The sequence below is a fragment of the Balearica regulorum genome, chromosome 3 (assembly GCF_011004875.1).
Source record: "Balearica regulorum gibbericeps isolate bBalReg1 chromosome 3, bBalReg1.pri, whole genome shotgun sequence".
Taxonomy (NCBI): domain Eukaryota; kingdom Metazoa; phylum Chordata; class Aves; order Gruiformes; family Gruidae; genus Balearica; species Balearica regulorum.
In genome coordinates this window covers 115098698-115119815 of record NC_046186.1, presented here as the reverse complement: position 1 = coordinate 115119815, position 21118 = coordinate 115098698, and the positions used below count along the sequence as shown (strand labels likewise).

At 53.8% G+C, this 21118-nt stretch overlaps 2 protein-coding genes and 1 long non-coding RNA gene across 12 annotated transcripts in view; 1 reads left to right on the top strand and 2 right to left on the bottom strand.

Annotated features, from left to right (window-relative positions):
• Positions 1-4625: 4625 nt before the first annotated feature.
• On the bottom strand, positions 4626-9233 carry OTX1 (orthodenticle homeobox 1). The gene is made up of 4 exons (XM_075750101.1): positions 9153-9233; positions 7464-7940; positions 6715-6866; positions 4626-6003 (listed from the first exon to the last, which is right to left on the bottom strand). The coding sequence occupies exons 2-4, from the start codon at positions 7558-7560 to the stop codon at positions 5257-5259; spliced, it is 996 nt and encodes a 331-aa protein (XP_075606216.1). The 5' UTR covers positions 7561-7940; positions 9153-9233; the 3' UTR covers positions 4626-5256.
• Positions 9234-11983: 2750 nt separating this feature from the next.
• EHBP1 (EH domain binding protein 1) overlaps positions 11984-21118 on the bottom strand; it is a 382104-nt gene continuing 372969 nt past the window's right edge. For all 10 annotated transcript variants that reach the window (XM_075749655.1, XM_075749663.1, XM_075749654.1 and 7 more), the window contains 3 exons: positions 19896-19969; positions 13181-13295; positions 11984-12998 (listed from right to left, as the gene is read on the bottom strand). In XM_075749655.1, the coding sequence (XP_075605770.1) occupies positions 12908-12998; positions 13181-13295; positions 19896-19969 (280 nt within the window). In that variant the 3' untranslated portion in view covers positions 11984-12907. The remainder of the gene's footprint in view (positions 12999-13180; positions 13296-19895; positions 19970-21118) is intronic.
• On the top strand, positions 17928-21115 carry LOC142601151 (uncharacterized). The gene is made up of 3 exons (XR_012834776.1): positions 17928-18175; positions 19229-19320; positions 20901-21115. It is a non-coding gene; the product is annotated as an uncharacterized LOC142601151 (long non-coding RNA).

The following is a 21118-nucleotide window of genomic DNA, read 5'->3' as shown; positions in this document are numbered from 1 at the left end:
GAGGGGAGCGCGCCTTTAATGTCCTATAGATTTGAATTTAATTTCTGAAATACACACGGTGCAACGACGGACTGCAGCAATCACGCGCTTGTTCTGCATAAGACGCTGCGATGCGTTGCTTCGCCGTACAGCTATTTTGCTGAATTGCAGCCATATTTCTGTCAGTACAAGTGATGGTCTATATGAGGGATTAATCTGACACCAGACAGTGATTCTTAATCCTTCAGTATATCATAATCTATTTACTTTGCATGCTAAGAGGATTTCAGCTTAAAAATATACAGGAAGTGATACTAGAAATGTACATAAGATCCAGAATGCTGTTTCCTAAAATCACAGTTTTTCGTTATGAGAAAAAAAAAAATCCTCTCATGGCTTTCTTGGAAAAGTCCTGTCTGTCCTGGGGAAAAAAAAAAAAAAAAAAAGTGTTGAATAGGGATTTAACTGGAAATAGGCATATGTTTTCCTTTAGGCTTCAGCCCTCTGACCATTTTCACCCTCCTCCTTTCCCGCAGCTTTTTGTGCTCAACCATACAACATGAAAGAAGAGCTCTCCAGTATAGCAGGTTCCTCGGCTGGGAGTTACACCAGCAGATTTTTATTGACAAATTCAAACCAGGTTTGAACCAATGTGGGGTTTTATGTGCATTAATTGCTACTCCAAGTGCATGAATTAGCAGTGACTGGCTAACGTAGAGGTCAAGAGAGGGAAAACCACAAATGGTCGGGTGCGATGGCTCCTTATTTAGCTGTAATCATCTGTTTTCTTTGCGCCCTGCCAGAAAGGCTGTCTACAAAATAACTGTAATAAAAAGTCATGTTAGTGAGTACATCTCCTGAAACTTAATTTATAATTGTAATTTTTCAATAATTTCATTCATGCTCGGCCCTGACACTTTGCATCCCCAAAGCACGTCCTGCACCCGAACTGGCCATCAGCCACCCCAGCCAGGAGCAACCCTGCCCAGCCTCTGCCCACCTCTGCATGGCCGTGCACTGCTCAGGGTGCTCAAATCACTGCCTCTCACAGCTCCCTGCCACATGCGGAGGGTTTAAAAGCAAAGCTTTCAAAGCGGGGACTCTACTCAGAGCAAATACTCTGATAACAGCAAATAGATCATAAATTGTTTCAGGTCCATGAAGCACCGAGCATAAAAATCAACGACAGCCCAAGCTGGGTAGTATTCTCCCCCTCTGCCCCTCTTTCCTCCCGCCAAGCCCTGGCCCTTGACTTACAGGCAGGAAAGCACCACATGCCTTCGGAGCAGGCACGCGCATGCGGAGGCAGCTGCTGGCACTCGGGAGAGAGGCAGGAGCTTCGCCAGGCTTGTGCCGGGTAACTCGGCTTCTTGGCACCGTGGCACCAGCCCCTGGGCCGCTGGCAGCACCGCGGTCCAGCAGCAAATGCTGTTTAAAAATTAAAAAAAATACTAATAGTAGCCATGCACCTAGCAGCCTTCTTGCTTGAGACATGAGACATGGAGTCACCCAGGCAGCTGTTTCACAACCTGGCTGCCCAAAAAAGCCCCGCGATCCTGGATCCGGGCACCCAGCAGCCAGTGGTGTGGCGGCAGCGGCGTGCCACTTTACCTGCCAAGACTTGTGCTTGGGGCGGCAATGCCTGTTTGAGCCTCAGGGAAGCCATTGGTGGGAGAAGTTTGCTTCGCCACCCAAGCCCGAGCGGTGCAGGTGTGCTGCCAGCAAAATGGCAGGGTGCTAGGGACCACCAAACCCCGGCAGGACCCTCCCCAGCCCATGCTCACCCACCAATGGGTGCAAGTCACATCTCGCCTGCCCTGCTGGCACCGACCCACGGGCAGCGGAGGGAGGACAGGGCCTGACCACACAGCTTGCCGGCAGACATTGCACTGGTTAGTCACCACGCCGTAAGAAATATGCAGTTTTAGTTGTTTTCCAGCAAACTGGCTGTTCCCACTGTAGTGGTGCTTATCAACCTTCAAAGAAACTCCAGGGCTGGGAGAAATGCAACGAAAAAATAAAAAAAAAAAATGAAGCCAGCCATTGAGGGCAAAGCCATTATTTGATGTGATCAGGAAAAGGTCTCCTCTGGGTCCCACCACCAGCCAGGCTCAGCGACCAGCCCTGCTGCCGTGCTCCGGGTCTGCACGAATGGGACTGGAAAATGCCCACAGCCCAAATTGTGCTGGAGAGAAGCCACTGGGCTGCGGCACTGGGAGCTGCTGGGTGCCCCAGTTGGGGTGGGGGGGATTGCCCTGAGGGACACAGGTACCCCTTAGATACCCAAACCCCGAAGCAGATCTTGGACTCAGCTGCACTGTGGAGTGGTGGATGAAGAGGTTTAGGACCATGGCACGGAACCCAAGGAAGCAAAATTCAATCTCCTCTCTCATATGTGTCTCTCAGCAGCACTGATTTACTGAGTTATAATAAACCACATTTTTTACAGAATGATAGAATCTTTTAGGTTGGAAAAGACCTTTAAGATCATCAAGTCCAACCATAAACCTAATACTGCCAAGTCCACCACTAAACCCATGTCCTTAAGTACCGCATCTTTCAAGGAAGAGGAAGTGTGTGTAAATTTTGTCTAACGACGAGGGGGGGGGGGTGTATTATACACCTACTGGCTCTTGTCTCTCAGGATCTCACTTTGGTTCACTTTGTATCCAGTACGGATTTATTTATTTTACAGCTCCAGGGAGGGCTGTGATAACTTTTTCCCTTTAAAAGAAGAGTTTGGAAATGCATAAGCTGGTGGCAGCCAGACCCAGCACGTGTAGTCCTCTCTCAAACTGTCAGTACAGCCACCCTTTAGTATGATGTCTTGCTACTACTGCATGCAGAAGAGAACTATTTTATATGTAAGGCTATATAAAAAAAAAAAATGCTTAAATATATTTATGTGTGTGTGTATATATATGTATATGCACTGAAGGAGATAACAAGGAAAAGAGCCATTTAAAGAAAAATCCTGTAACACTGACTTGGCTGCACTCGTCCTCTCCCATCGCTCCCTGCCACACGGTGTGTGAGCGCCGGGGGCCATTGGCCACCCCCGCTGTGCCGTGGTCGTGACCCTGGTAGGAGCACAGGCTTGTGCCAGTGGCACCTGGGGCTGACCCCGCTGGTTTTCCTGCTGCAGCCAATTTCCCAGCAGCTGCAGCAGCACATTGCCGGACCCATTTGCACCCCACTGGGATGCTGAGAAGCTGGGGGGGGGGGCACAAACCCTCCCCAAAGTGGCTGCCTGGAGCACACCAGTGCCTCAACACCTCTCGCCTCTCCCCCCCTCACCATGGTCCCCACTGTCCCAAGGGTGCCTTGGGGATACCAGGGATGGGAGCAGACAGCATGGCCCCAGAGCTCCCAGCTCCAGTGAGCAGTGCTGCAAGACCACAGGGACAAGGATGAGAATTTGGGGATGCCCTCTCACCAGTGCATCAATGCCACATGAAGGGTAGCAGTGACTCCAGTGGTCCCCTCCACCTAGGCCCCCTGGGAGTGGGAACGGCCTCGGCACCATGGGGCAGCATCCAGCAACTGCAGGGAAGGTCAGGTGGAAAAAAAAAAACAGAGGAGATTACCATGAGAAATAATTCGTCCCCCCTTCCCCAGCTAGATCGCAGCTGGCAGTGGCTGAGGAGGGAAATGCTGGGAGGCAGGGCTGGCAGCACGAGTGCTGAGCATCCCTCCACACACCTGCCTGCACAGGGGGGGCAGAGGTCTGTCTGTGTAGCTGTATGTCTGGGCGGCCCTTGCACCCCCCCACCCCCCAGGCCTGCCCGTGGGTCCTGAGTTTGTGGGGCTGCCCCACCGGGTGGGGGGGGATTGCTGTTTTGGCCAGCATTTGCACATCTCATGGGTCCTGCTAGCACTGCGAGGCAGCAATAAATCAGTAACCAATTAATGGCGTCAATTAACATAAAAGCAGGTCGAGAGCCCACACGTACAGAGGCAGCAGTGGGTCACCCCTTCAGAGCACTTGCAAACTCATCACACCCCTCCCATCCTGCTGGGACCCCCCGGGAAGCCTTTCCCAGCACCTTACCCCCCCCAGGGAAGAGGAGGCCAGGGGCAGGGAAGGAAGGAGGACAGGACACCACGGCATTTATTAGTTTGGATTTTATTTGGGGTGGGGGGAGAAGGAATGAGGAGGGGTTTGCCTTACAGTTGAAGGGGTAAGTGTGGGGTTACGGCATCAAAAATCACACATACACGGTCCCCCTCCCCCTACGGATCAAAGCTGCCAGAGAGCACCAGCCCAGGGCAGGGAAGGCAGCCGGGGGCTGCAGCCCAGACCCATAAAAATGCACCAACAGAAGGGCCTAAAAAAAAAAACCAACAAAACACAAAACCCCCAACCAAACCAAAATATACCCCCCAAAAAGTCATGCCCCCCAACCCCAAAGCAGAGCTGCTTTCCCCTGCATCCCTCCCCAAAAAAATAAACCAAAACTTTTTTTTTCCTCTTTTTCTTTCCTTTTTATTTTTTTTTTTTATATTTTTTCCCAAAAGTTTTGGTTTTTTTGGTCTGCAGGTTGTGGATCAGCTGGGCAGCCCCTTCCTCCCTTCCGGATACCCCCCCCAGGCTGCTGCCCCCTCACCCCACTGCCCTAGCCCCAGCCCCACGACAGCACGGCCAAGCTTGCACAGAGCCCTCGAGGATGGACGGAGGATGCAAAACGGGGAAAGATTCAATTTTAGGGAAGACTTTTTTTTTTTTTTTTTAAGTTCTGTTCTGTGTTAGACTCTAGATAAATGCCAACCCAACAGCATCAACTAAAAATAATCACGGTCACTGGAACGGACCTAGTATTTACATCATTCCTGCCGCTCCCAGCGGCAAGAGGCTGTACAGGACTGGCAAGCCAGGGGCTCCCGCACCCAGGTGGGGTGAGGATCCCCGCATGAAGTTGAGGGAGGGGGGGCACCGGCAGGGCAGGAGCCAGCCTGCGCCTCTGCCCAGGGGGGCAGCAGGGGAGACGCTAGGCTTTTTTTTTTTTTTTTTTTTTTTAAACTCCTCTTCTGTTGTGTTTAAAAAAATAATTATAATAAACCCGCTGGAGGGGTGCAGGAAGCAAATAAATATCAGTCAGTAGAGATGGGGGTGGCAGGACCCCCCCCCCCCCCGGGGCATCGCCACTGCTAAGGAAGAGGGGGGAGGAGGAAGAGGAGAAGGAAGAGCCGGGGCCAGAGTCCTGCCCGGGAGGCAGCGGGGAGACCCCGGGCCGGGGGGGGGGTCCATATTGGCTTGGGGGGACGGTGGTCAGCCCTTCACAAGACCTGGAAGCGCCAGGATGCCTGGTCCTTGTAGTCAAGGCAGTCGGGGGAGTTGAAGTTGAGCTTCCAGGAGGCAGCGGCAGCAGCGGGCTCCTTGTAGTCCAGGCAGTCGGAGGAGTTGAAGGGCAGCCCAGTGCCGCCGTAACCCTGGTGGTGGTGGTGATGGTGATGATGGTGGTGGTGGCCCGAGCTCTGGCTCAGCGGGTGGTGGTGGTGGTGGCCGGGCACTGAGGAGGGCCCCATGGGGCTGAGCTGGTGGGGATGGTGGTGGGAGTGCATGGGTGCCAGGTAGGAGCTGCAATCCACACCTCCGAAATAGGACGAGGAGGGTGGAGCGGGGTAACCCTGCCCGTACCCCCCACCTTGGCCGTAGGAGACAGGGTAGCTGGCGGAGGCGGCGGCGGCGGGGCCGGCCCGTTGCATGCAGGATGCGGCGGCCGGTGGCAGGGGCTCGGGCACGGTCACCCCTGCCGCACCCGGAGAGATGGAAGCTGGGCTCCAGATGGACGATGCTGGGGTGCTGAGAGATGCTGGGGCGCCTGCCGGGGCTGATGAGGTCGAGCTGGAGGAGGAAGAAGAGGCTGAGCTGGAGGCTGCTGCTGGTGGCGTGAACTGCCCACTGCTCTCCGAACCCGAGCTCTCGCGAGCCGGTGAGGATTTCTTCTTGGCCGGACGGCTCTTGGCCCCGCCGCCGCTCTGTTGCTGCTGCCGGCACTTGGCACGGCGGTTCTTGAACCAGACCTGGAGCGAGAAAATGGGGTGCAGGGCGATGAGTGGTGGGGCAAGGAGGGGTGGTGGGGCAAGCGGGACATACCGCTCACCCTGCTGCCCCTCCTCACCCTGGGAGCACCCAATCAACCTCATCCCAGCACCAGTTCTCCCAGCACCCACGCCCAGCCATTAGCACCGCACGCCCCCACACCCCAAAAAAAAAAAAAAGCCCGCCCTGTCTGGCACCTGGGCCACCCCGCATCCCGTCCCAAGCAAGTATGTCCAGGGCCAGGCAGCTGGGGTGTCCCAGCTTGTGCATGTCCCCGGCGTCGCGACAAAATACGGTTTTGGGGGATGGATCCCGAGTGGGTTGCTGCCTGCATATCCCACCCTGCCGGGCATCATCATTTGGGGAGCAGTGCAAGAGGGAGCACCCCAGGAAGCACCCAGGCAGCAGGGCTGCTACACCCTAAGGCAGGTGGAGGGGGACAGAAAAATATTAATAAAAATAAAATGAATAAAAAAAGGGTAAAAAAGAAAAATAAAAGCCCCCCCTTTGCCTGGATGCCTCCACGGTGGGACAGACAAGTGGCCGGACACTCATGAGCATCCCAGTCCCAAGGAAACAGGGACGAGTGTGGATGGAGAGCCAGGTCCGAGTTGCACTAGCCAAATCAGGGTGCTCCCACATCCCCCCAACCCACGACAGCGCAGGATCTCCCCCCCACGCAGGTTCAGTACCTGGACTCTTGATTCGGGCAGGTTAATCTTCAGGGCGACCTCCTCCCGCATGAAGATGTCAGGGTAGCGGGTCTTAGCAAAGAGTGCTTCCAGCACGTCCAGCTGCGAGCGGGTGAAGGTAGTGCGCTCCCGCCGCTGTTTCCGCGGGGTGGCTGGGGGCGAGCACCACCACGCTGGTCACACTGGGTCCCTGCGCACCTCCCGCACCCTCCCTCGGCGTGGTGGGAGCCCCAACATCCCTAGGGCAGGCGCCTGAGAAACATTCCCGCTTCTGACCCCAAAGAGCAGCAGTGCTCCCCGAACATCCCAGCCCCACAGCAGCCGGGCACTGCCTACCGGGGTCAGACCCTGCCCTGCTGCGGGCAGGGCGAGCGGCACAGGGCTGGGGAAGGGTCAGGCCTGGCCCTGGCGGGAGCAATGGAGAGATTTCGTTGTGTTGAAATAAATCTTTTTTTTTTTTTTAAAGCTTTTTTCTCCTTAAAAATCCCCACGGAAATAAAGAAGCCCCAGGGACATTCAGCTGGAAACAGCATTGGCCCCCCCCACACCTTGCTCTCCCCAGCCAGGGGTGCAAGCAAATGGGGGCACCGACCCCACAGCCCACCCCAAACTGTACGGCCCCATGGGCTCATCCAAACCTGCCTGAAACGAATCTCTTCCCACCTCCGCTTGCTCCCGGGCAGGCACCCGCCGGGGCATGGGTGAGTGATGAGGGGGATGGCGAGAGGGCCGCGGTGCGGGGCACTCACCCGGGTACCCTACGGAGGGATGCAGCAGGTCCATGGCGGGGCCCGTCAGCCCCAGCCCGTTCATGCCGTAAGGGGGCTGTTTAAGGTAAGACATCATGCTAAAAGCTGGGCAGGTTTCCTCCAAAGTCCCGCAGAAAAAAAAAAAAAAATTAAAAAAAAAAAAGTATGGGGTGGGGAGGGGGGAAAAGGATGGGGAAAAAAAAAAGCCCCAACGAAAAGAATCCCCGAAAAAGCCCCAAACAAGAGGCAAAAAATTAAAAGCCAACAATTTAAAAACTGAGCACAAAATCGGCGTAAAAGGAGTTTTTTTCGTTCCGTCCCACCGTCACCGCTGTGAGGTCCTCAAGCGATCGCAGGCAAAGGGAGGGGGAAGAAAAAAAAAAAAAAAAAAAAGAAGAAGAAAAAATTAAAACAACAACGAGGATCGGGAAACAAAAAGGCAGATTTCTTCCCCGCGCAGAGGCGAGGCCGGAGCGCCTGGGGAGAGAGCGGAGAGAGGCGGGTTAGGGGTCCGGCCGCTTCGAGTCCTGCCGAGGGGCGCCCCGGGCGCTGGGCGGCCGCGGGGCTGCGCGTACCCCGGCGCGGGGGCACTGGGCAGGCGGCCTGTAATTGTAAATTTTATTAGTATTATTGTTTTATTTTATTTTAAACGAAAGCGAGTTGCGTGCAAGTGCCGAGAGGCAACAGTGCCCGGCGATGGGGAGAGATAAAGCAATTATTTAAAAAGATAATTGGATTAGGAATCAAAAGGAGGTACCAGAGGAGGGAAGTATAATTAATTTAAAAGCGAGCAGACGGGGACGTTTTAATTAGAAATGGATAAGAGTTAAAAAGGGAAAAAGGAAAAGGGAGAGCGCTGGCACCCGAGCGGGCGGCAGACGCCGGCAGCCCGGGCCGGGACGGCAGCGGGGCCTGTCCCGGGGCTGGGGGACTCCGGCAGAGCCGGGGGGGACACGCGGGACCTCGCGGCCGCCGGCTCGGGAGGCAGCGGCCGGGCTCGGTGGCAAAAAGCAGCAGATAAACGCGGAGAGGAGGAAGGGGCGGAGAGACCCCGGGCGGCCTCGCCGAGCCCCGGGGGCGGCCCCCGCTGCCGAGGCCAGGACCCCCCCACCTCCCCCGGCTGCATCGCGGGCATCTCGGCCCGCGGGGGTGGTAAGTTTTGGGCGGGGGTGAGGGGCACCCCCCGGCGGGCCGGGGCCGGGCGCAGGTCGAGCGGCAGCACCGTGACCCGGCGTTGCATAACTTTGCCGGGGAGCGCGGCGGAGCGGGACCGTCCCGGGCGGCGAGAGGGGAGAAAGCGGGAAATAAAGGGAAAAAAAGAAGAGCGAAAGGAAAATCCCGGGGAAGCCCCGGCCCGCCCGTGCCCACCCCCGCGCACACACACACACACACACACGCACCCTTGGTGCGGGTGCCGCGGGCCCGCTCCGTCCCGCCGCCGCCCGCCCCGTCGGGGAGCGCGGTGCCCGCCGCCCCCGCTCGCCTCACCTGCGCGGCCACCTGCGGAGCGACCGCCGCGGCGGGGGCTGCGCGCAGGGCGGAGCAGGCGGGGGGCGCGGAGGGGGCGGGCGTGGGGGGGTCAGGCAGGTGAGAGGCGGGGTGGGGGGAGGAGGGCCGGGGGGGGCCGGGGGGACACGATGCCCGAAGCCGAGCAGCGCACCCCCAACTTGTCGGGGCGCCTCGCGTTACCTTGCCGGCGGCCCGCGCTGTCGGGGCGATGGAGCCGCGGCCCTGATGAGGATTGATCACCTACCCCCGGCCCTACCCTTGTATGTGCGCGCAAAGCATCTGCGTAACCAGCCCGGCGCCAATCCCCGGCCGCTCCCCGCCTGACTGACAGCCGCCCGGGCAATGGCAGCGCAGGGCGCCGGCTCCCTCCGCGCCCCCCCCCCGCCCGCCCCGCGCCGCTCCGCGCTCCTCCGCGCTCCTCTGCGCACCGGGAGCCGACGCGCGCGGCCCGGCCCCGGCGGTGCGGAGGAGAGCTGGCCGGGGGAGCAAGGGGGTGGGTGCGCAGGACTCCGCGCAACCTCCGCGCAGGGAATGGCGGGGTGGGAATCGTTAGAGAAGTTGTGCGGAGGGGATCCGCTCCGCTCGCGCGCAGCTCTGCCCCCTCCGTTGGCAAACCTCCTGTTCCGCTCCGCGCCCCCGCCGTCCGAGGGCACCGCGGAAAAGTTTCGGCCGGCGCCTGCGCCGGCGCGGAGGGCGCTCCCGGAGGGGAAGGCGGTGTGGGGAGCGCGGGTGAGCGGGGTCCCGGCCACCACCACCCCACCCCCCCCCGCCCCATCTCCGAAGGCTCGCCCAAACTTTGTGCTTTAAAATAATAAAAAAGCAGCGGCCGCACCTTTCCCCGCGTGTCCTAAATTCAGGGGCTGCTCCACGCCGCGGGGGGCGAGCGCGCAGGGGCGGCCCAGGGGCGGCGGAGAGAGTGGCGGGGGGGGTGCAACGGCACCCAGCGCTCCGCGCCGCTCCGCGCCGCTCCGCGCAGCCCGACTCGTTGCCCGCGGCGGAGGCGAAAGAGGAGCAGCGCGGGGCCGGCGCGGAGCGGCGGGGTCGGGGCGCGGAGTGGGGCGCTGCAAGCCGCGCAGGCGGCGGAGCGGCCCCGGACCTCTAAGGAGGGCTTCGGTGCGCGGCTTTTGTTAGTCTCCCCAAATCAACTCTCTCTAATTGCAGTTGGAGCTGAAAGCGAGCTAATGTTCAAAGGCGCTGCCCGCCGGCCCCGACCAAAGCGCGGTTTTCCTTCTCCCCCCTCCTCATTTTGTTTTTTTTTTTCTTCCTTTCCCTCTTTTTCCCAGGCGAGGAGGGAACCGTCTAATCCGGGCGGGAGGGAGACGCTGGGCCAAGGGGGGGGGAGAGAAAAGGAGGTTTACAAGCTCCTCCGCTCGTCCACAAAAGTCAGCGACACGGGCACTTCTCCCGGCAACAAAGGCGCCGCGGCCCATTCACAAAAAGCAAAGTGAGGAGGAGGAGGGAGGAGGAAGGGTTTGGGGGGCGCAATTCCCCCCCCCCCCTCCAGCCCCCCCCTGTTTTGCACCGGTCCCATCAGGGCACTTCCCGGGCCGGTCTGCGCTCCCCCCCGCCGCCTTCCCATCACTTCGCCCCTCCGGGGCATCCCCGGTCCTGGCGGGCAGCGGGCAGCAGCCGCCCCTTGGGGTTGCCCCCCCGACACTGGGGGGGTATCCGTGCCCCCTCCCCCCCCCCCCGCAACCACCTCGGTTGCCCAATCCCCAATTGTGGGCGCCTCCCCGCAGGCTCGGCCGGGGGCTGCGGGCAGGGCGGGCGCGGGGCTCGCCGCCCCCCGGGGTGACGGTCCCGGTCCCCCCCGACCCCCCTCTTCCCTCCGCCGGACGGAGCCTGCACCCTCCGCGCTGCCCCCAGGTAAGTTCGGTGGCCAGGCGGGGGCTGCGGGCGGGTAGGGGGCTGGGCTGCGAGTCCCCCTCGGCCCCGGCGGCGGGGAAGGGAAGGGCAGGGGCAGCTTGGGCAGGTCGGGCTGGCCTGGGGCTGGGGGGCTCTTGCGGCCGGTTCCCGGGCTGGGGGGCGGAAGCGGGGGAACACACTGTTCTTTTTCCCGCAACAAGGTGGCTGAGTTACTTTTTTCGCATTAAAAGACAGAGAAGCACCGGCCCCCCGGGGGGGGATGCCCGCCCGTGCCCGCGGCCCCCCCTTGACCCCGGGGACAGCCCCAGCCTTCGGGGCTCAGCAGCTTTCGGCGCCCGGCCGGGCAGGCTGCGCCGTGGGCTTGGCCGCCCTCTCCCCTCCCGAGCCTCCGCGGCCGCGGAGCCCTCGGAGCGTGTCTCCCCCCCAGTCGCCAGCCCCTGTGTTTTTGCAAGCGCGCAGAGGGGCACGACGGAGCCGGCTGCCCGCCGCCCCTGCCCTCCTGGCGGCAAGGCGCTCCGCGCATCCTCCTCAACTTCTCACGGGGCCAAACCCACCGGCGGGCACTGGGGCAGCCCCCAGGCCCCCAGCCCCGATCCGGCACGGCCTCGGGCACCGGCGGCCGCTCGCACAAGGCCGGGCGCTTCCTTCCTCCACGGGGTGGGTTTGGGGTTTTTTTTTGGTGGGAGCGGGAGGGCGCGGCAAGGAGCGGGTCGTAGTCGCGCCTGGAGCCGCCGGCGATGCCGGGCTGGGGTGGGTCTCTCCCGGGACGGCAGCCTCGTCTCCGTGGGGTTTGGGCTCCCTCCGTCCCCGCCGCCCGCTCAGCTCCCTGCGGTTAGCGCTCCTTGCGCGCCCGCAGCGGGGCTTTGGCCGCGCATCCCCCGCGCCGGCCGGCGGGCGGCATCGCCCCGCAGGGAAAAGTTTGACCTCCCCCTCCCCGAGTTGCGTTTTATTAAAAACAAACGAAAAACTTTTCTCTCTAGTGGCTTTCGTTGCGTTGAGGAAGCGGCGGCGGCCGGGGCGGCGGAGCACCGCTGCCCCCCGCGGAGTCGGGCCCTTCCCGGGCCCCCTCCCGGGCCGGCGGAGAGAGGGAGGAGGGAGGAAGGGAGCGACGGAGGGAGTTTCCCAGGTAAAGAGGAAAGCGGCAGTTACGGTAAGAAAGATTCGGCTTTATTGAAAATTTAATATATGACTCCATATTGTAATAAATAAACGAGACGAGTTCCACGAAGGGACGATGCGAGCGCGGGACACGCGTGGGGGCACACGGACGGGGCGGGGTGGCGGGGCGCGGCGGGGGGACGCGGCCCGGGCGCAATAAATAACGCGGAGCGGCGGCGCGGCCCGGGGCCGCGGGGGGCCGGACTGGGTGGGAAGCGCCGGGCTGCCCCGGGCCGGGCTGCGCCGTGCCGTGCCGTGCCGTGCCGGGCTCTGCCCCGGGCCGCCCCGCTCGCAGCCGCTCCCCGGGCTTTGCGCTCTGAGGGAGAAACCCCCCGAGTAAACCAGAGCAGCTCAGCTCTACTCCCGGGGAAATGTAAAACTCCTGAAAAAAAAAACCACTGGTAAATACAGCACATTTTTAATAATAACTGGGGTGGATCTGACCTAACTATAAAATGTAGGTAGTTTATTAAGTATTACATATGGCAGGACTAGATGAAACCATTCCCAATGAATTTTTTTTCCTATATCCCCCTCTCTAATCCTATTACGACAAAAACGTATTTATTTCAAAACTCAGCCCTCCTCCAGCTACAGAAACCAGGACAGACTTTATTTCTTCTGCTCCTTCCGCACATCTCCAGCATCGCCCGCACGGCCGGGGTCTCGGCGATTTCATTTCAAACCCTTTCGGCAGGAGAGCTGAGCCCACATGGTACAACGCGAGTTCGCTTGAATGGAAACCAAAAAACAACGGAGCGGGGCCCCGCGAAGCCTAGATCTGGCCTAAGAAAATGGAAACAAGTTTATTTTTTTTTTCCAAAACATTTTTTTTTCCAGTCTCATGTCGGCATTTTAAAAACGTAAGAAAGAGCCGCGCTGCGATTTTGCCATGGCTGCGGGAAGGCCGCTCACTGGAGGACGCATTTCTCTTCCTTCTTGGCCATCTTGCCTTTGTTTTGCTCGAGGGTCCTCTCCAAATGCTCGTCCTCTTCCTCGGCCCTGCGGAAAGAGGCGGCGAGAAGCGCGGTGAGGGGCTGCGCGGGATGCGCGCCCGTCCCGCTCACCTCCGCGGCCGCGCCGAACTCCCCCCAACCACGGCCACGGCTCCCGCGGACTCGGCCCAAACTTTCCGTGGGGGCCGTGGCGGGGACAGCCCCCACCACCACCTTCGCCCGACTCACTGCTTCTCCTGGGCGTCCAGGTCCCTGACCAGCGCGTCCCGTTTGTTAACGAGAATAACGAGTTCGTCCAGCAAAAGCTGCTCTCGCCTCTTCTGCGCCTCGGTCTTCTGCCAGTCTGCGAGAGAAAACCAAAACAAAAACAGCGCTGAGACGCCGCGGCCGCCACCGCCGGGGCGCAGCCAGCCACACCGGGACGTGGGGCCGCTGCGGCGGGGAGCCCAGCCCCGGCCCGGCCCGGCACATCCCGGCCCGGCACATCCCGGCCCGCGGAGCGCTGCCGCTATCCCCAGCGCTAGCTACCGCGGGGACAGGCGCAGCCCACGGGCGTTTTGCCTCCCTGCCCGCCTGGCTTGGGGGAGCTCAGCAGCGACTTTAGGGTCGTTTGGGTTTGGGTTTTTTTGGTTGGTTGGTTGGTTTGGTTTTTTTTTTTTTTCCACGACTGTTTTTCCTGGACGGGCCCCGACATTTACCAAGTTTCCCCTCCTAGGAGGAAAGCCCGTTTCCCTGCAACCCGGCTCTTCTTTGCTAATTCCTCGCTTGCCCTTAGCAGCTGGAGGAATCTCACACTGGGCACCATATGCTTCGCAGTAACTTTAAAAGCAGGTATCAGTTAATTAGCATTTTCCCCTTTGAAGTAAAAATACACTTGCTACATAATATCGCGAGGCCCCTTCACCCCCGGCGCTGGCAGGCAGCGGAGGACGGGGCCGCCTCGCTTTTCCCAAAGGGATTTTTCTCGCCGCTCCCCGGCCCGGCGGAGCCCCCGGCCCCGCACGGCCCCGCACGGCCCCGCACGCCGCAGCCCCTCGGGGCCGCCCCGCAGCCTCCGGCTCTCCAGCCAGACCGTAAGGGCTTGTCGCTGTCAGTCAAGCCCCAGCCTTCCCCGCCTCCCTCATTAAGAAGGTAAACAATGAAAAGCAGGAGCAGTAGATGATGAGGGAGATAGCAGGACAAATGAGGAGCGGGAGGAAAAGAGGACGCCGGCTCAAAAAGAAGAAGAAGAAAAAAAAAAAAAAAAAGCACCGGGAGAAGCCATCGCCACCGGCCCGGCAGCGTCCTCCTCCTCTTCCTCCTCCTCCTCGGCCGCGCTTCCCGAAGGCGAAGGGGAGAGCGGGTGCAGTCCTTTTGGCTTTCTCCCCGCGCTCTCTATTGCCCTGGGCGATCATGTTAAAACTCACATGGCTGGTGCTTATTCAGATAACCCGAACAATGCTCACCACCGGTTACCATGTGAATCTTCACAAACCCCGCAAGAATGCGGTGGTTCAAATCCCCCTGACCCCCCTCCAAAGCCAAATTTATTCAAGACAGCAAACTGCTCAGAAGCTTTATGAAAGCAAGTGGTGCTAGAGGGAATTCAGCCTTGTATTTACAAATTAAAAATTAGATGCATCATCATGCAATAAAGCGGCAGAAAGGCAGGAATGTGTAACCACTTTTATCGCGCCCTCGCCTTCTGCCTGCGCGCACGGGCTCACAGGCGAGTTACGGGTCCGCACGCACGCAGGGAAAACCCATGCCGACACGTGTGTGCAGACACACGCAGGGGAGGCGAACACGCACAGCCGTGTCTCGCAAACCGGGAGGGATTCGGTGCAGCAGCACCAGAGCCCTTCCCGGAGCACCGGCCCGGCAGGGCTCGGCCGAAACTTTCCGGGAGTTTTTCTTTTTTTTTTTTTTTTTCCTTTCTTTTCCTTTTTTTTTTCTTTCTCTTTCTTTCCCTCTTTTTTAAATGTGTTGTTCCCCTCCACCGTAGTTAAGGAAATGATTTCCAGGTGTACACAGAACTTCACTTACCAGCCAGAATTACTGATAATCTGACATTTCTCCTGCAATAAAGCTGCTTTGCTTTAATTTGGGGAGAAGCCTTTTAGGTGCTAATTTTCAACTCGGTCTCCCGATTTCCACCGCTGCTTGCCCTTTCGCTCCTCTTGGGAAGGCTGCTTCAGTTCAACTCGTTTAAAACACACCGCTCTGCACCTCTGCAAGTCAGAGCTCCCCAAACCGGAGGGTTTTACCCGCACAAATCAAGCCCCTGTACGCGCAATGCAATCTCAGCGTGACAAAACCATCCTTCGTAGGGCAACAGCGGTGAGCCGGGCAGAAAAGGAGGAGAAAGACACGGCAGAGAATTTCACGGGTGTTTGCTCCCCCTCACCCCACCCCGAGACGTGGCCCCCAACTTTCAGGTTAACTTTCCCCCGGCTTCTGCTGATTAATTGTGCCAAGACTCAGGCTCCCCGGCACATCTGGGCACATGAAGCTCTGGATGAAAAAAGGACCTGAAAACCCCCGTCTCTACCTGGACTCGATTTAATTATTTTGCAATTTTGATGATTTTCACTTAATTGCAAAACTTTTATTTTTAAAGCCGTTTTCTTTTCTTTTTTTTTCTTTTTTTTTCTTTTTTTTTCTTCTTCACCCTCTATTTCTCCAGTTTCAGCAGCAATTTTAGCTTTTGGAAGAGCAAACATCAGTCAAAATATTTCAGTACAGGTTTCGCTCAGTCCTTCACTACTATTTTTCTCTGTTAAGTCCCTTTCTAAGACCTACGGGTTTTTGTCGCCCCATCTTGTAGGCCTGTGTGGTAAATAATGTCCTATCAGGACTTCATGGAACAAAACTTTTTTTGTTGTTGTTGTTTCTGCATTTGCTTATTATTCGTGTTTGAAATACACCACAGGAAAACTTGCTGGCAGAAATACTCCCTTGGATTTTTACTTTGTTGCCTAGAAAAGGAGTCTGACTCCCCACCTGCCCCAAATAAATACCATCAAGTAGCAATTGGTTAAAAGACAAACTGGTGCAAAGTATTTAAATAATGTTTTATATGTAATTACATTGCAATTTTGTTTTATCCAGCAAAATACGGCTGGGCAGCAGTTTCGGGAAGCATCCCTCTGAAAAAGCAACTGTGTTCAAGTTTGATTTCTACCTGTTGTGCCTTTTAAGCTAGGATTACCTATAACACCTGTCACATATAGTTACCCCGGCTGACTGCAGCTCTGGGAAGCTACAATATAGACTGTGATTAATTTGAAGATTTCAGAATAATACTGTTATAAAAGCTACACTCTGGACAAAAATAGGATTAAGCTCTAAGGCTGTATATGAGCTAAAAGTGTTGAAAGCTACAGCCCCCCATGCCACCGCTCATGACGGGCAGTTTAAAATGACAGAGTTTGCTAAATTCACGTTAAAGTAGAAATGTTTTCAATTATTCATCTTCATTGACTTCATATTGTCTTTTTTTTCCCCCCACTGCTTAAACTGATAATTACTTTGAGCAAACAGGCGGCTGGTTCCCATAGAAATGTTTTAATAGAAATGGTCGAAAGTTCTCGTAGTAAAACCTTCAACCTCGCCACTATAATAAATAAGCCCGGCACTTTGATGAAAATTAACACTAGTTTTGTAAAGAGCACATTGGGGGATTGCAGTCAGGTCTTATCTTTAGTTCCAGTCAACTAGCAATCCTGAAAGAGTTTGCATCATCATCAGAGCAGGCCATTTGATAGGATTCTGCTGCTGAACCTAATCAATCTATGGAATACTGTGGCTGTGCGGTGTAACAAAGCTAAAATAGATTTACAAATGGGGTTTTAGAGGATAAGCTCCTCCACAGGATTACATATTGATTTTAAATATAAAAAGCTTATCATATAAACCATAACTACAAAAATAGTGAACCTATGCATAAATCCTTTTAGAAGAGCACCCACTTCAAACTATAAGCCAAGAATAAATCAAGATGTACAAAATCCAAAAGAAGATCCATTTCTTGGGCAGAAAATGAACACACCACCCCAAGGTGCGCAAAAATGAACTTATCTTTTCTAAGGAGGCATTAAATCTTGGGGGGGGGGGGGGGGAAAGAAAAGAAAGGAGCGAGAGGAAAGGTAGCTGAAAGTAAGGCATCCCGCCACTCGGCCGTGGTAAAAATCAGGCTCTGAAATGCAGCACCTTGTTTACACAAGCCGGCCGGCTCTCAGACAGCCAAAATGCCTTCCCATGTGCGCAGGTTAAAGCAAACCCAGTAACCTATATTTTCTTTGCCCTATTAGGCAAGGATTTCAGGCCTTTCTTGGTCGGAGCAGTCTCGGCAGTGGAAAGAAAGGAACACTTTCTAGCTGGAAGAAGGCGGCACTTTAACTCTCTCGTTCTTATCTCTACGGCTAAAGAGGGGGGAAAAAGAAAGTATGCCTTTTTTTACCACCCTCGGTCATTCATGTGTTCCACGTGAAGTGCCGTAACACTCCAAAAGGCTATTCAGCTGCGTATGCCTCCATTTTAGCGGTTGGCTAAGAGGACACTGTCTCCACATCACTGAACATTATAACGGTCAGCACCTCCAGACGCCAGCGCTGCCCACACGCTGCCTGTGCAGGCAGGACAGGCTGGCCGCCAATAAACCGCCTTTATCTGCGATCAGCAGGCTGCTACCTTTTGCAAGGCGCGCTCTCTCTTTTTTTTTTTTCCCCTGTCATCAACTAGCTAAGTAAATTGGTTGATAGATTTTTAAACAGCACAGTCACGCGTGGAAGAGTTAGAGCAATTTACCAAAACAGTAATTATCACCTTTCAAAGACTTTTCTATTTATTTTTTTTTCTTAAGTTCCAGTTTGGGTTGGTATGTTCTGCCTTTCTTTTAGACAAACAAACTGGTCCAGTCCTGATATATATATATTTTAAATACATTTATTTATTTATTTATATTTATTTTCTTTTTCCTGCTCATGTATTTCAGGTTTGGAATTGGTGCTGCTAAAAGTGAGATCTGTCTTTTCAACTCTTCACACAGTCCAAGCGCTCATTAGCAATCAGCTAAATGGCCTCAGAGCAGACAGCGCCGGGCTGTTCGGGCAGCCCATGCTTCTTCAGGGAAACGATATTATAAATCGTCTGGCTTTACTGGTGCTTCCCAAAAGTACATCTTTGCACCCCAGCGTATGTCGGACACAGAAAGTGATACAGCGCTGATGCACACATCAAGAGGTGGGGTGTCACAAAGGCATATTTTGACATTTCACAGGTATTTTTATGGGAGAGTTTCTCCTTTAATATGTTTTCTAGGCAAAAGCAGATAGTTGCTAAAACTTCCAATAGACTAATAATCTTATTGAGCGTTAAAATGCTGAACACAGACTTTGCTGTATTAATAAAAAACAAAACCAAAATTCTCCAGCACTTATGTTTTCTCCCTAAACCCCTGTTATACTATATCACCATTAGCACCAAAAAAAAAAAAAAAAAAAAAAAAAGAAAAAGAAAAAGAAAAAAAAAGACCTTTCTGGATTTTGACATCTCTCTCTGAACTTAGAAAAAGGAAATTAAAAAAGGACAGATTTTTGCTCAAGTCAATGTGTGAATGGCACAGGCCGCTAGACGTTCAAAGGCTGCTGCTACAACGTTCCAAGACAGTAAAACAGATAAGACCCAATTAAACATTGAAATTTTGGATTTAAATCCAGAATATTTTAGCTCCTCTCTGGTTTCAGAATATTTTACGTTTTAAATATTTCATTAGTATGATTCCCAAGAAATCTAGCTTGTCTCTGCAGAAAGCAATGTATATATTTATGACTCAAGTTTATCCAAGAATATAGCGAATGTAGTCTTATGCAAAAAATATAACCACAGATATGAAAAAGAGATGGAGAGATATGAAAAAGCTACCTGAAACCTGCTGCTTTTTTTTTTCCTACAAACTTATGCTCCCAGTGAAGTCTCCAAACTAATTAGAATTGATTTATTATGGATCAGGTACCTTATCAGGTGAAGAAAGAAATTACCATGGACAGTCAAAGGGTTGAGAGGTCAATACAGAATAGCAAAATCAATTTGCATTGATTAGACAAAAGGTCCATTTTACAGAGCCCAAAGGATTAACTTTTAAGCAAACATCTTTGAACTATAAGACAGCACTTGTGACTGAGAGGTATAAGCGGTGCAGCATTAGAAAACACTTAAGATATTTAAATAAGAAAATAATGCAAGCAATGGTTTAAGCTATCTGGATGTTTATTTTTTATTATGAATCATCCCCAGGATTATTGTACAATTCACTTGAAAGCCCTATGGAAAGGATGCAATTGTTTCATTTATCCTGCGTGTCAATCTTCCCATGAGTTTTCATTCAGGTAAGGTGACTAAACTCGGTAGAGTTGCAGAGAAGGGAGAAAATCTGTGCAAAGGATCGCACTAATCCTGGTGTTGCTTGTGATGAAATATTTACTTGGCAAACATAGTGTTTTACCACCAAAACTGATGAGACTTTTTTTTTTCCCCAGTGAGATACTGTTGTAAACCAGATCCGAAATATTAAAAGGAAGGTGGCTCCCTTCTGTGGATCACCCTTTCCATTTTCTGCGGCACCCAAAGCAGTGTGATGCTGCAGGAAACCCAGGAGAGCAACAAAAAAATAATAAACCCCGGACAAATATTCTTTACTTCCTGATCACTTTGTTTTCAAAGTTTATTCCAAGGAGACCGTATTTCTTTGTCCCGTATCTTGGACTTCCCCCCGCCCTCCACTAATACTTAAGAACAGGATTGCGGACCCAGTGTATTTGCTATGTGCTATCTCTTCAAATGATGTAAATATCAGCATTAATTCTTAACTGGGCTTCAGAAAAGCCTCCACGTTTGGTACTTTCAGGTAGCCACCTTCAGCAGCAAGCATTTTCCTTCCCTCGGTACCCAGCATTGCTCTTACCTTCAATAGCAAGCATTGCTCTTAGCTCCCGGTTCAGCAGTTCGTAGCGCCTTTCTAGGTCATGTTCTTTTTCCCTAGGCAAGTTGCAAAAGTTCATCAATATGTTAATTACTAAATCATTAAACACTTAAAAGAACCTTTAACTTACATTGATTTTAGGACTTGTAACCGACTTTTCTCTTTAACTTTAAGCTACTCCAAACAAATGATACACAAACTTACTACCTTGCTCAGGTGGCATATTCAGTAACAGGGCCTTTTCATTTTCTATAATGTTGGCTTTAATTCTGTCAGTTTAACTCTATTGTGCTACAGGACGCAATTATTTCATATTCATCCTTGGAGCGACTGTTGTGGAATGTCCTAAGTATAAAACATTCCCCTGGATCTAATGAACAAATTCCAGCATCAGCCTGTTCACCAAGATAATATGACACTGGAAGTATTATCCTATATACATTCTGCCCTAATGAAGAATGAAAATTAGACATGGGATTAGAAAGCTTAATATTTTGAAGGTAGAATCTTCTGTCAAGTTCAGACACGGTAGAAAATTCGTGAGCACAGGCTCTTCCCAGGGAAGTTTGCAGGCATCTACACTAGGTGGCATTACTGAAAGAAATATAATTAAACAGAAAGAAGCTGGGAAAGAAGCGCTGAGGGCAGAACGCCTCTAAAAACAAGCAGTTTTCTCCCTTCCTCGCCCATGCTAGCGAAAAAAAGTTTATTTCTCCTTACTTTGCAGTATTGGTATCGTTGCACTGCAACTGATTCACTAATCTCCTTTCAGCAGTCCGGTGCTGCTGAACTAGCGATGGGATTGAGGATTTCTGCGAAGCAGGTAGCGACTCAAATTTTGCTGTCTCTCAGAACAGTCCTCACCCGTCACATCTGAGGCACAATTCAAATCTATTTGTGCATTTCTAAAATGCGATTTTATTCTACTGTTGGGCCTTTGAAAATGTAACTGTGCTTAATATTTCTTTAATTATTTTTTTTTCACAGCTCTGGCTAATCTTGTGTCATTGCACGCTTCTCATTTTCAAGTCTGAAATATGAGAAAATACAAGCTACTTGATGTGTTCCACAAATCATTCATGCTACTCACTTTTGAGGGAACATTTTGAAGACTAATGGGAAGAAAGCAAAGAAGTTTTGCATCTATCTGCTGGGTAAATATTCCAGTAAACCATCCTTTTGTAAATACATGTATCCATCTGTAC